Source organism: Myotis nattereri, assembly GCF_964212035.1.
Source record: "Myotis nattereri genome assembly, chromosome: 4".
NCBI lineage: Eukaryota > Metazoa > Chordata > Mammalia > Chiroptera > Vespertilionidae > Myotis > Myotis nattereri.
The window spans coordinates 44696233-44711870 of NC_138079.1; the positions used below are offsets into that span (position 1 = coordinate 44696233).

General features: G+C 38.5%; 1 protein-coding gene across 4 annotated transcripts in view; it reads left to right on the forward strand.

Annotated features, from left to right (window-relative positions):
- ATG10 (autophagy related 10) overlaps positions 1-15638 on the forward strand; it is a 202562-nt gene that overhangs the window by 142599 nt on the left and 44325 nt on the right. For all 4 annotated transcript variants that reach the window (XM_081089467.1, XM_081089469.1, XM_081089468.1 and 1 more), the window contains one exon: positions 5472-5569. In XM_081089467.1, coding sequence (XP_080945593.1) covers positions 5472-5569 — 98 coding nt within the window. The remainder of the gene's footprint in view (positions 1-5471; positions 5570-15638) is intronic.

The following is a 15638-nucleotide window of genomic DNA, read 5'->3' on the forward strand; positions in this document are numbered from 1 at the left end:
GAGTAGTCAAGAGAGGCCATGGCTGCTGGACTTGGGATTTGTCCATGCAGTGATGGAAAAGACAGGCCAGGCCCAGTGAGAAAACCAGGAGAGGCAGAATTCTAGAGACTCCTAGGTTAGGCAGTGTGGGTGGAGACAACTAGTTACAACGGCAACAAAGTCAAACATACAACTCACATGTGTGTATCCCTTTATGGTTTTCAAAGAGCTCTTGGGTTCAGGACATCCTATATAATAAAGATGTAATATGCAAATGGTTGTTACGCTGTGAAGCATAACGACCAACTGCGTAACGACCGGATCACGGGTCAGCAGGAAGGTGGGGCAGCGAGCTACAAGCGGGCAGCAGAGACTACAGGAGGGGGAAGGGCAGCAAGCTATGATGGGGGGGGCAGGGGAGAGGGGGGGCATGGGAAGTACAAGAGGGCGGCAGTGAGCTACTGGCGAGCTACTGGCGCACGGATTCGTGTGCAGGGCTACTAGTACATTATAATGGTGAAAGTGCAGGGTCTGGAGCTGGAAGCCTTGGTTCTGATTCCTGGCTCTTCTACTTACTAACTCTATGACCTGGGAGAACATATTGAACTTTGTTTCCTTTCTTTCATCATCTGAAATTCACTGTAACAAGAAGAATATGTTAAGGACCACAAGAGATAAAATCCACCAATTTGAGATAAAAATAATAAGACCAACTTCACAGAGTTTTGAGGATTGTGAGCTAATACATAAAATGAGGCTGGGCACATAGTACCTTTCAGCAGTGCTGGCTGAGGTATGTATCTTGACCCTCACATAACCTCGTAAGGTAGGAGCTGTTGTTATCCCATGCCCATGTGTAAAACTGCGTGCTCAGAGAAGTTCCGTGATGCATTCAAGGGCTCAAACTCGAGGCCCCTCCCCCCACATTTTTTTTTACTGCGTGACGCTGTCATTCAAATAACAACTAACATTTAAGGAACACAAGTCAATTGATTGATGCCATACATAAGTAAAAAGAATCTATATTTGAGGAATTTTTTTATTCGTATTTCCTAAGATTAAGAGAGAAACAAAATGCTAAACAATGTATGTAGGGATAAATAAAAATTGCAGAATTAGCCAGCACAGTAGCTGATATGAATGCACATGAACAATTAACACTCATTTCATATCACAATGTAATTTTCTCACTGAAGCAAAAATGAATTTTCCCCTTTGGTGGAGCATCATCGCTGTCTTACTGTGGAGTATGACATGAATTTTTATATTCTTCAAGCACTCTTGGAGACAATATACTGAAGAATGGCATATTTCATTGTGAAAAACCCACTCTTTTTATTTCTAGTGACCACATTCAGAACATTATTCTTAAACTTACTCTAAATAATTTATACTTTCTGTAATCTTCATTTCAGGAGTTATGAGCTTTAGTGAAACCACGCACAATAAGATAAAGGTTACTTCAGTGTGCTTGTACTGGAGTTAGGTAATGCTAGTGAAATATTTCACATTGTTATTTGGTTCATGAAAACTAATAACCTTGAGAAATTTAATTTAGAAAGCTGCACATTTTGAGTAATATATAGATTACTTGACATGTAGGTTATTATTCAATTGAGAGATTTTATATGAAAATGTTAAATTAAATGCTACTGGCAGTTGCTAAAGATTGTACTTTTTAATTATTCCATTTTTCATCCAATGTCTCTTCTTGTTTTGTCATTGACATTTTAGGTTGTTGACAGAACATTCCTTTAACTCAAATGTGTAGTATCATTTCAGGTGACAGAGACACATAGTAGGCATGCAGTAAATGCTTATTGTGAAATAAATGACCTTAATTTACCGTGCTCACTTTGTGGGCTACTTCTGAAATTGTTTTGGCTTCTGTTTCACTTTTTCAAGAATGCAAGGGATTATACTGAGCTTCTCAGCCTCAGTGTGATTAATGAGATTTCCAAGCATGTTCAAATTGGTGCTATCGAATATCTAGGGTCTGAAACTAGAGAGTTGTTGATTGAGTATGCTTATGTCTCCTCTGACTGAGGCCAGACAGAAAAAATAGACTCTCTTAACAGGGCTTAAAGTTTCTGATTGAAGATACTTTGAACTGAACATGAAGGCATATGATGTGTTACATGAGCTTAAGCAAGTACTTGTTTATGCCCACATTTTAATTTAAGCTAAAGGTTTGTATATAGACCGAATAGATACAATATTACAACATTCTTAAAATGTCTGCCATATTTAAGCTCTATTTTGTGAAGTGGTTCTTTATATGTTTGACTAACTCAGTGCAATGATTTCATTGGGATTTCTGAAAGCTCCATTTTGTTTTTGGAATAATTAGCCACAACCATATTTGAATATATTTTAGGTGTCAGTAGTGTATGACATGGATGAAGATATTGCTGATTAGGTAAAAAAAAATAGTTGGTGTACAAAAGAAGGCAAAACTAACTCTTGTATGTCTTTGATCATGAAGGTGTGAGCTATGACTAAGCAAACAAATGATGAAGCCTCAGGAAAGGAATCCACATTATCCTTTTTAAAATCATTTTCATTGTATCTGTATGTGAGAGAGACAAAGCTATATTACCCAGATCTTCTACCGTGTAAATGGTCAGCAGAAACTGGAGAGATTGACACACTTGTCAAGGTAGCTTACTCAAGCACTCATTTAACTACCATTAGTACGTGTGTTTTTAAATGGTTCTGTAAATGCAATAGAGAACAAAGTCACATCTATTCACAAAATACACTGTTCTCTTCATAGCAACTGGTAAGTAGCACTCTTATTAACATGCATATAGGAGTGTCATGCATTTTTTATGTTTTGAAATTATTAACTCCTTGTAGTTGTTATTCTAAGTTGACCAGATCATTTTTTATTCCTGTATTCGAAGGTATTATATCTTTTTTTCCCCTAAATTTAGTGTTGTTTGAAAACTTATGGCACATCACCTCAATTCTAGCATCAAATCTGATGACAATATTCTATAACCTTTGCTTTGGGTCTCCACATTGTTGCTGTGCTGCTGATCAGTGCATTTGGATGGCTGTTCCTCACAGAGTATGCAGGGTTTTGACAGTGGGAATATCCAAACCACCTACTTCATCCTCAGATTGTTGACTAAAAAATATTTTCAGGAATAAAATTAAAATCATTATTGATTAGCAGATATTAAACCAGGATTCTTCTCCAGGTCTCCAAAGCCGCCCTCTGTCTTAGAGGAAATAAAGCTAAGGAAGGCATTCTTTCATTGGCCACTTACTCCGTGAATATCTATGAAGCATTTGCAATGTGCAGGAGGCTGAGAACACATGGCGGGACTGCAGTGGGAAAGGATAGATGCAGCCTCTGCCTTCAGAGGCAGCATGGAGTAAGTAGCAGGCAGAGCCTGGAGCTGTGAGTCCTGAGACTTGAACTCCAGCTCTACTGCCGTCACGTACTGGCTGCATCATTTTGGCAGATGCATATTTCCCTTAGTTGCCTTATTTATAAAACTACTAAGTGTACCAGGTCTAACATTCTATTATCTTATAACTTGATTTCTTCTAACTTCGACATCTGAAAATTATTTTGAAAGCATGTCATCTTTTTATAATTTGATTATTTCATTTGCTGTTTGACACTGAAGTACTTAAAATCCTATTCTCCTCTTCTAACATAAACACACACACACACACACACACACGGGAATGTGCATATTTTGAAGACATGTAGTGCTTATCTTAAGGGCAAAGTTTGGCCCTACTCTGTAAATGTGTTCAGAAAACAATATAACACAGATACTGAAGGCAGCTTGTTTTTAACTTGTAGCTAAACATGACATTCAAATGTTAATTGGATGAATAAATCTTGTTCATTTTACAGACATGGAAATGTCAATGGAATAAAACTATTTATCACACGATAATGGTCTCCTGACGCCAGATAAATGCCAAGATGAAGATACTTATTGAAAATGTATCAAAATATTCTATTGCTATTTATTGAAAATAAAGGTTGAGGAAAAGTTCAACTTTTCAGGTCAAACATGAGAAATGCTCTGCCTGTAGTATTAGTGTATTACTATATCAAACACAATGTGCACAGTATAGAAACATAGGAAAATTCTAAGAAATAATGGTCTCTAAAGGACTCTTTCAGCTTTGCACATTACTGGAATAGTGCAATGGGGGCTGGGAGGAGACACCTAATATTTATTTAGCTCTTATTAGGTATCTAACATAGTCCTGTGTTTGTTCGCTGATGTGAGCCTCATGAGAACAAGATTTTAAAATAATTACCATCCTCATTTGCAGCCACATAGAGAAGAAATGCAAACACCAGGATTCAAATTCAGCCCAGGCTCCGAATCTTTCTCCTAACCCCCACATCTCCAGTTATACCCTATAAGTCTGTGTACAATGCCTTTAGTTTAGTTTTGTTTTTTAGTAGATTATCCCCCCAAGTTTTGTTGCATTTGGTAACCAAGTATTTCTTTGTGTCTAATAACTTACTATACTGATGACTTTAAATGATATTGACCACTTGTCTAAGAAACATAGCACACTTGTAAGTCTTGAGGACTTGATAGCTCTGGATGGGTCAAGTAGCACTAGATTCTAGCAGTCAGGCCACCTCCTTTCTAGCAGAGGGTGCTTAGAAGTCCTTTGGTTCACTCCCTGCTTCCTTTTCTGAACTTAGATGTCTATTTTTCTATTTTACTTATCTTCTGCCGTGTGGTCTTCATAAAGCACATTATTTGAGTGGTTAAGAATATAGGTGAATAAGTGAAGTCGTTTAAACAAAGAAAAGGGGAATTATTGTTCACTAAAGCTTTTACTCATCTCAGGTCCCTTCACCCCTAACAGCCCTTTCTCCACCTGCACACACACCGGATGCTTACGGCCCCCTCCTCTGGACGGTTAGAGGACTGCAGTTTTCCTCTGGCAGTGACCTCCGAGCATTTTAGTTACTGATACACTATCGATACACTTGTCATAGTTTTCCTAGCAGGAAGGCAGGCTCCTTAGCAGGAAAAACTGTGTGTTTTCCTTCTCTCTATTCCCTGTGGTATCCAACAGAGTGATCTGAACATTGCAGATACTCGGTCAGTGAGAGTGACAGAAGCATGTGTGTGGTCTCTGATTTTAAGGATTACAGGAAGTATTAAGACTTCAGAGGTATCCGTAGTGCACCCTTCTGACTATCGGAGTCTGTCTATCTGATCCTTTGCCTGTGCTTGTATCTATTAGTTCTCTCTAAAACACATTTGGATTCAGATTCATAAAGGCACTGAATGAGCAGATAATTTAACCGCTAGATAATTACAAAGGAGAGAGATGTGAATAGTTAAGTTTCCTTCAGGAAGATAATGGTCATTCATATAGCACTCTATTGATTTTTTAAAAAGTCATAATATTCTTCTGATAGTTTTAGATAGACACCAAGCACCACTGCCACACGGATTACTAACTGTGGGTCTTCCCCATCTCTTCTGCAGATGGGAAACCCTTGTCTCTGAAGGACATATGGGAAGGAGTCCACGAGTGCTACAAGACGCGGCTGCAGCAGGGACCCTGGGACACCATTACCCAACAGGTTAGAGAGTATTCTCATGTTGTTATACGTGATGCTTTCTCTCTGCTCATCGTTTTACCTAGTTCTCTCTTCCCTATTCTTTTTCCTATCTCACTCTCCTACCTACTTAAAAGCTTCAATTCTAAGACAGTTTCCTTAAAAATAACAAACCTTCCCAGACCCAGTCGTAGTGTAGCCTCCCTGTTACCAACTTTCATAAAAATCTGTAATTTTTTTCATAGTGCTTGTCACATTTTAAATTATATGTTTGGATATTTCAAAAAAATAATGTCCATCTTTCACGCTATATGGTGTGCTGTCATGTGGACAGATCATGTCTGTTTACTCTTCATTGTACACCAGCACCAGCACGGTCCTTAAAATATAGCAGCTGCTCAATAAAAATGTATTAAGAAAACGAGAATAGAAACTGAATTGGCATATACACTAAAAAATAGGTGATTTAGCTGGTGTCACATCTGATGTTCAAAGTGTTACTCATAGGAGTATTTGCAAAAAATTAACTTTTGATTAATAATAGCTTTGCAATAGTGATCTAAAAAGCAGAGAAAATAGATCTGCAAAAGTACACATAAAAAGTAGATTTGCAAAAGTAGATAAAATAGATGTCAATCATTTCTGTCATTATAGCTGCCTTGCTAAAATCAGCAGTTAATTATTTTAGAAATTTAAAAATACTCATCACCTTGCATCCAATCATAGTCTCCTTAAATATAATTTTTTCTTATATCAAAATCTTATTTTTCCAAGGCTCTGTTAAGCTTAATCAAAGCTTCCTTTAAAAATGACTTTATCAACCATTAACATTTTTATGCCCTCTTATGTGTTTGATCATAATAATAATAGTTTACCTCCCAATCAACATAAGAATCCTTAGCATTTTATAAGTAGCATTTGACAATGATTACAAATGGCCATTTTTTAGATTTTAATTGAGGACAAAACTAGATTTAAGTATATGTATCTTTCACACTGCCCCTCAAATTAATTTTTTTCCTTTCTCTTCCCACTTTGACCCTCCTAGATCAAGCCCTGAAGCCTCACCTGAATCAATTAGTAAAGCTTCCCACCCCTGGTCTTCTGCTCCTTTCCTCCCTGCCCTGTACCATTAGTCACATCTTCTTAAGCATGGCTGCTTTTCTCTTCCCCGTGGGCAGACCTGCAGTGGATTCCCAAGGGCCTATGGCATGTGGGCTAAATGCCTCCTCTGGCCTGCAGGGGCTGCCACTCCCTAGCACTGACCTGCCCTTTCAAGCTTATCTTCTCCTTCCCTCCACACACTCTCAGCTCCTGCCAAACCCAGCCATTCATTTCCCTGAACCCATCTTGTGCAGTTTTTTCCTGGAATTCTTCCCAGGTTTAATACTCTCCCTGTTGCCTTTGTTCTGTCTGTATATAGTCCCTTCTCTTGTTCTTTCCCATGTTCCTTCCTCTGAAACCCTCTCAGCTCACAAGAATTTACCCTCCCGCCCGCTGAAATCCTAGTTTTGTAGAACAAGTATGGGATGGTTGCTATGATAAAAGGGTAACGAGATATAGAAGCAAATCAGCCATAAAGATTTTTGGCAAGAACATTTTATTTTTTGCAAAATATTTTAGATTGACCTTCAAGTATGTCAAGGTGAGGCGTGCTAAGAGTTTCAACTAACAATGTCTTGTCATTGACCACAAGCCATTCAAAATGTGTACTGTAATACCAGAATCCAGAGGGCCAGAAATTGTTTGGTTGGAAGAAAGATGGCAAAAGGATAGAAAAAGAGAGTATCCAAAACTATATGTGTTTAATTTGACTGCCTTTTTTCTAGCTCCTTCTCAGTTATGTTTTCCATCATGTCCCTCAGCCCAATTGTTATCCTTTTCCTTTTTTTCCCTCTAGCAGCTCTGTTATTAATCTCCTCACTGCAAGCCGATAGCCCAATTCCTGGTGGTCTATGTCATTTTGGGGTTTTAATTCCACACGTCTCTGTTCTGACTCATGTCATATGAATAAGATTTTGAACTCAACTCTGTTTTCTTAGTTTCCTAATATGATGTTACAAATAGATTTCATTCTGTTATTTCATTCCATTAAAAGAATTCCTAAGTTACTAAACCAACCGAATGAACCAATCTGTACCTTACTTATTCTTAATGGAATTGATTAATATATTTCAGTTTATAGGCATTTAAGTGTCATATAGACAGTCTGCTAGTGGAACTTTTTTTTTTTCTACATAGCTGATCACAGTAAGCATTACTATTCCTAACACCAAGTGTGGGCCCACTTACTAGGAGGGATATTTGATGTAACCAAACTACAACACAACTATAGCATTTAGATGTTCCTTTGGAATTTGTCTTATTGTGATTGATTTGTGGACAGCTCTCCTACTTTTGATAACAAACTTTATTTAAGCTTTAGAATTGCTTATCATAGTTCCTGTCAGGCACTAAAGACCTAGCAAGAGACACTCATTTGTTGCCATTGCACTACTTGGCATTTGAAAGTCATCATGAATATTTCCTTGGGAGGCCTTGGCTTCTAGTTCCAAATTAGCTAATGGGTTTGTATTTATGTACCTTTCTTTGCTTGAAATCTTTGAGAGGATTGGTCTTCATTTTTGGAAGGCCCTATGTGGAGAAAAAATAGTGGGATGAAGGGGAGGGTATGATACAGCCCGAGGGGAGAATGAGCTAATACAGGGTGGGGCAAAAGTAGGTTTTACAGTTGTTCATATGGAAAATAATGCAACAATTAATAAATAATAATAAAGTCTGTGTTTCAGGTACTCACAACTGTAGACCTACTTTTGCCCCACCTTGTATTGATGGCACCAAATAGTGGGTTCCATTTTGCAGAATTATACTAAAAAATCCTTAGCTTGCACACTGAACATGATAATAGTATCCTGTCCTCTAGAGTGGCTTAAAAACAAAAGCAGCCTTCGCATAATATAAAATGCATTTCAGTTCATTTTCAGGCTTGATTGTGCTTTTGTAGTTTGTTGCTCTTCATCTTTGGTAATCACACTTCTGTTCTCTCAGCATTTGTCTTGATGATAAGGACCTGCTCATGTCAGACACGAACTCTCTCTTTTGAAGACAAGCCACTCATGAATCTCATACATTTGATTATGGTGATTACTTACCTGCTTTTGTCCAACATTACAGACTACCTATTACCTCAACCCTGCAGTCTAATAAAAACTTATTTTTTTAAGAACTTCTGAAAAAGAGTTAACAGATGCCCAGGTTGGATCTGCCTAAATTGGTAGAGTGAATATGACAACAGTGATCACCGGGAGGTGTGGGCTCTGTGTTTTAGGGAAAGAGCTCCTGTGATCTTGGGCGTATAGTGATCAGATAAGTAATTTTCTCTTAATGTTCCCTTTTTATAAATATGTACCAAGGTAGAGATGATAGTATAGTGTACTTACAAACTCATGGCTTGGCTGATTTTTTTTGGGGGGAGGGACATATTTCATCTAATGTGGAATTTTTTTGGAAGCAAATCTTAGATATCATATTATCTTGCCCATAAATATTTAAGGAAATATTGTTAAAGGTAAAGGCTCTCCACAAACGTTCATAGCAGCTTTATCCACATAGCCTATGGAAACTGCCCAGGTGTCCCTGAGAGGGTGGATGGTTATACAAACTGTTATATATCTTAACCATGGAATATTACTCAGCAATGCAAAGGAATCAACTATTGCCCTAGTCAGTTTGACTCAGTGGATAGAGCATCCGCCTGCAGACTGAAGGGTTCCAGTTTTGATTTCAGTCGAGGGCAGGTGCCTCGGTTGCTCAATCCCCTGCCCTGGTCAGGGTGCTGAGAAAACCAGTTGATGTGTCTCTCTCACATTGATGTTCCTCTCTCTCTTTCTCCCTTCCACGCTCTCTAAAAATCAATGGAAAAATAGCCTCAGGTGAGGATTAACAACAACAACAAAAACACACACACACACAGGAACCCACTTTTGATACACTCAACAACCTAGCTGAATGTCCAGGTAATTACGCTGAGTGTAAAAAGCCAATCCCAAAGGTTGCATATGATTCCATTTATCTAACATTTTTGAAATGACAGAACTATAGATTAGAGAACAGATTTGTGGTTGCCAGGGTGGGAGGGAAGTGGGTATGACTAGCAAAGGCAACATGAGGGAAGTGTTCTGTATCTGACTGAATCAATGTCATTATCTTGGCTGTGATATTGTACTATAGTTACCATTGGGGAAACAAGGTAAAGGGTATGAGGGATTTCTTTGTATCATTTCTTTTTTTTTTTTTTATTGATTAAGATATTACATATGTGTACCCTCTACCCCCCCCCCCCCGGCTCATCCCCTCACCCCCCCCCCCCCGTTGTCCGTGCCCATTGGTTAGGCCTATATGCTTGCATATAAGTCCTTTGGTTGATCCTTCCCCCTTGCCCCCACCCTCCCCTACCTTCCCTCCAAGGCCCGACAGTCCAGTCAAAGCCTCTCCATCTCTGGATCAGTCCTTGTTCATCAGTTTATGTTGTTCATTATATTCCACAAATAAGTGAGATCTTGTGGTATTTATCCGCTCTCCAGTTCCATCGATGCTGTGGCAAATGGTAAGAGTTCCTTTTTATTCTTCCTCTTCTTAAAGAATACCTTTCAGGATTTCATATAATGCTGGTTTGGTGGTGATGAACTCCTTTAGCTTTTTCTTATCCGTGAAGCTCTTTATCTGACCTTCCATTCTGAATGATAGCTTTGCTGGATAAAGTAATCTTGGTTGCAGGTTCTTGCTCTTCATCTCTTTGAATATTTCTTGCCACTCTCTTCTGGCCTGCATGGTTTCTGTTGAGAAATCAGCTGACAGTCGGATGGGTACTCCCTTGTAGGTAACTGACTGTCTTTCTCTTGCTGCTTTTAAGATTCTCTCTTTATCTTTTGCTCTTGGCATTTTAATTATGATGTGTCTTGGTGTGGTCCTCTTTGGATTCCTTTTGTTTGGGGTTCTCTGCGCTTCCTGGACTTGTAAGTCCATTTCTTTCACCAGGTGGGGGAAGTTTTCTGTCATTATTTCTTCAAAAAGGTTTTCAATATCTTGCCCTCTCTCTCCTTCTGGTACCCCTATAATCCTGATGTTGGTACGCTTGAAGTTGTCCCAGAGGTTCCTTACACTATCTTCATATTTTTTGAATCTCTTTTCTTTTTTCTTTTTCGGTTGGGTATTTTTTGTTTCTTTGTATTTCAAATCTTTGACTTGATTCTTGGGATCCTCTTGTCTGCTGTTGGATCTCTGTAAAGTATTCTTTATTTCAGTCAGTGTATGCTTAATTTCTAGTTGGTCCTTTTTCATGTCCTCCATGGTCTCACTATACTCCTTGAGGGATTCATTAAATTTATCGGCGGTTTCCATAAAATTCTTGACAAACCTTATAAACGTGGCCTTGAACTCTATATCCAGTCGTGTGCCCTCCTCCGTTTCTGCCAATTGTGACCTGTTTCTCTGTCTCCGCATTTTGGCTGCTTCCCTGTGTTGATAGAGTGGCCCTGCGCGCCAGGTGTCCTGTAGGGCCCAGTGGCTCAGCCTCCCCAGTTACCTGGGGTGGACACTCTTGGTGCACTCTTGGTGCCTTGGTTGTTGTAGGATCACTGGGAGGAATTGACCTCCAGGCCATTTGGCTGTGGGAAGCAGCTGTGTCTGAAGTGGGAGAATGGTCCCCCTCTGACCACTGGGTACAGTGGCTCCTGGATCTAAGGAGGTGCTAATTCAGCTTCTGCCTGAGGCCACACAGCCGGAGCCACGAAGAGGCTCAGCTGTGAAGCAATGCAAGCCGCTGCGGGGCCTTGGGCCTTCTCTTGGAAGTTCCGGGTCTGCTTGGCTGGGCTGTAGTTAGGTACATTCACATGCAAAAGCCTCTGCTGCAGCCTGGGTGGGGCGGGGTCTCAGGGAGTCAAAAGGGCGGAGAAAGAAGCTATGGCTGATTCTCCGCGCCCGGAGTCACGCGTCTCAGTGTCCCGGTAACGGCTGCAAGCACCTCTGAGGGAAATCCGCCCTCAAGTTCGCCCGCTGCCGCCTGACAGAGCAGCCTCTCCCCGTATGAGTCCTGGGTCCCCAGAGACTTCCCAGAACCGGAGTTCAGAGCAGTCGGGAGCTTGTGATTCAAAAAGACAGCCGCGTCCTCAGGTGCCACCCCCTTTCCGCGCGCGCGAGCCACTGCCGTACCTCTGCACTCAGCCTCCGCAGCTCCTCTGGCTCTCAGCGTGCTTTTCTTGTCTTCTAGTTGTAGAAATTACACTCAGCCAGCCTTCCTGTTGTTCTGGACGATGTTTGCTCTGTCCTTTGGGATATTTCTCAATTGTTGTGGGAGGCGACTATTTCCCGGTGTTTATCTATGCCGCCATCTTAGTTTCCTCTCCTTTGTATCATTTCTTACAACTGCATGTGAATCTACTGTTATCGCAATATAAAAAGTTTAATTTTTTAAAGAAAGGTAAGGAAGCTATTATCACAACTATTATCACAACTAAATTTTAAAAATTTTAATATCTTTAAGTAGCAATTGGTGTTTACATTTTCCTAAATGTTTTATTTCTTTTTACACTTTCTTTGATGAGGATCCAAATAAGCTTTACACATTAAAATGATTAACATCTCATAAGACATTTTGAATCTAAGATTCCCATTATTCCCTCTCTTTTTTTCCTTACTTTTTTTTTTTTTTTTTTTTTTTTTAGAAACACGACTATTTGTCCTAGAGTATTTGCAGACTGGATTTTTTTTTTCTAATTGTATCTATCAGTGGTGTTTAATGTTTCTCCCTATATTTTCTATAAACTATAGTTAGATCTTGAGGCTTGACCAGGTTCAGGTTTGGCTTTTTGGGCAAGAATATTTCCTAGGTTCTGGATGCTTCCAACAGGAGGCCAATGAAGCCCAGTTATTGTTTTTTCTTTGTGATGTTAGCAACTCTTGATTTTTATTACCTAGATTCATTAATTTATTAGGGGTTGCAGAGTGGTGATGTTCTAATTCTATCACTCATTATTTATTGGCTGGGCTACTTCTATAATGGCTTAGTTACCTGATGTAGGTTTTGTATACAAAAGGCAGGATAAATGCTTGATTCCTTCTCTTTATAGTCTAGCTTTCAAGATAATAGTTGGTTCTCTAGCATCCTCCAAAGGTGATCAAGAACTTTTTAAAGGGGGGTGGGTAAGACATCAACCGAAGGACTTGTATGCTTGCATATAAGCATAACCAATGGACATAAGACACTGGGGGGTAGGGGAGGCCAGGGGATTGTCAAGGGCGGGGAAAAAAAAAGGAGACATATGTAATACTCTTTGTAATACTTTAAGCAATAAAAAAAAAGAACTTTTTAAATATAACTTTATGAGTTCATGGATATAAATGTTTTATCTATTTCAATTCATTGTAGTGGTTCTCTTTATTGATGCTTGATTTACCTTTGGCCAGTGAAAGTCTCTTTAACTTATCTCCTGAGCTATTTTGATACAAGCCAGGTAGCTTGCTGGCTTCTTGCTTTTTGGTGTGACAGTTTGTTGCACATTCCTGCCCAGACTTGGGGATCAGCCATTTTCCAGGAGGCTTGCTTCCTCTAAGCGCCTTTATCTAGGTGCTGGAGCCAGACAGACTGGATTAGACTCAGACCACCACTTACAAGCTGCCCGGCTTTGGACAAATGATGGAGACTCTCTTATTTTTTCATTAAACATAATGGTAGCATCTACAGAGAGTTGGTGGGAAGACTAAGAAAAGAGGATCGTATATAAATTAAATGTGTGTCATATCTCCTTTCAAATATATTCTTTTTAATACCTGAACTGTGCACTTTAAATTTAGAAACCAAAACACTGTTTTCTCATTCCACATACCCAGGGAAGGTTGTCTAAATACAAGTAAGTGAATGGCATCAGGTGGATAAAAGTGGAAAGGAACTCATTGATTATTTTTTTGTCATATGATCCTGTACAAGTACCTTGAGAGAACGGGGTTAAATATTTGTATATGTAGTGGAATAGAAGGAGCCTATGTAATACACAGTTTGCATATACCAAATACTACTGATTCCCTTTTGTAGAATGTATGATGTCTAAAACTTAGAAAATAGGATAATAAATCACTTTCAGTGAGTCTTCATTATATTTCCATGATAAATCTCTCAGGGTGAAAAATCAGAACACCACAAAAAGCAGAGCTCTTTAGGTACCTTAGCTGAGTAGATTGCTTTTGACTCTCACTGATACAGGAAGCCACTGGTTAAGGATGCTTCAATAATGAAGCTTGATATGTTGCCTGGTGATTTATAATGATGGCTGATAACCTGATGATTTAATTGTGCTTCCTCTGGTAATAATCTTCAGTGCTCAAGTGAAGTTCCAGTGATTGGCTTTCTTCTGAACTTGGTCTCCCTGGAGTCTTTTGGCATCTCTTTCATACAACATCCGATAACTGACTTTTAACTGTTCCTATTTTAAATAATACAAATCAATTAAAACACACAGCTGTTTAACAAAACTTCAAGGTGTTGGTATAGGTCTCGGTGGGTATTTCCTGATGGCTCATAATGACATCAATTTAGTGCACCTGGTAGGATCTGTGTGAACTGGAAGTGGCTTAATTCTTAAATGACGAGAAAATTAAGATGCTTTATGGATTGCTGCTGCTGCTTCAGAATCGCTGCCAGTGCGTTGCTGGCCCTTTCCTGGCGGGGCGTTATTTAAACGGGATTGCAGACCTCACGTGATTGTTTCCTCTGTAATTTGCTGCTAGTTTGTTGATTCCGAGTTTCTAGGTATTCATTCTGGACATTAATAAGTCACTTCATGGGGAGGTTTATAAATATAAATGTATCTGTGTATCCCATGCATAAACATGTACTATGTATACACAGTAAATGTGTATCGTCTTACACACTTTTATAGAAACCTTCCAATGTTTTAATAGTACTCAGGGATTCCTCCACACTTTCTGTCTTAAGAGAATGAAATATGGTTTCGTTGTTGTATCTCACTTTCTTTGGTATCTTAGGATAATACTGTCAGTGCTATTTTTCTCTGTTTTGGATAGTAATTATTTTTAGATTGTCAGTCTGCACATGCATTGTGACTTTTCATATTTATTAAATACTGATACTGAGGCTACCTTACATCATTAAAGTACTTCACTTTCCATTTTCATTTTTTAAAAATCAATTCAGAAATGTCTCCTGTCTTACACTCCATTGTGCTTTTCTTATTTCACATTTTTATAAATTTTGTTTGTTCTTCAGACTTTCCCTGCATTAAGAAATATATGTAACTTCTTTCTCATTATCTCTAATTAATTTTTCTCAAAAATGTTTTGGCTTTATACCCTGGAATGTTTTTGGAAAGTCTTAACTTCATACTAAATGATATTTAGGTTTTGGTATAATATTACTCTTTTATCCAGCTTTTGCTTTCTAAAGTTTTCTGACCACTAACCACAAATTAAGTGTTCAAATTAATCTAAATAAACAGGAGGGTGATTTATTATTTAAGACCCTTGTCTTATTAAATTAATTTCTAAGATGTTTTGTTTTATTCCATTTTAATGAGAATTCAAGATTCATAGTAAACAAGAAATGTATTTCTTATAACTAACCAGATTATACTGGTGTGTTTGGGTTTTACTTCTTTAAATTGAAGCTTAGTTCAGGAGTCAGTAAAAACAAGAGGCTGGTTAATCTTCTGTTATATGTATATATGATTGAGCAGAATATTTGCCTAATTTTTTGCCATCAAAGTTATACACATGCCTTGAATTTATACAAAAGCTTTCTTTAAAGAATTTCCCAGCATTTCATTGATCCTTGGAATTTCTATTCCTAAAAAAAAGGGAGCAGCTTATAAATTTCAAAATAAAATACCATTTAAAATATTTAATAATTGATTTTGATATTAGTCATCTTAGCATATTCCATTTCGATAATTACCTACCATCAATTTTTAATTTTTAATAAACATCTTAGTTCCAAAACTTCAAGTTTGAGGAATATTTATACTCTCATTTCCAGTTTTCGGTGGGTGGGCAGTAAAGCAGCGGCTAGAGGCAGGTATGGCAG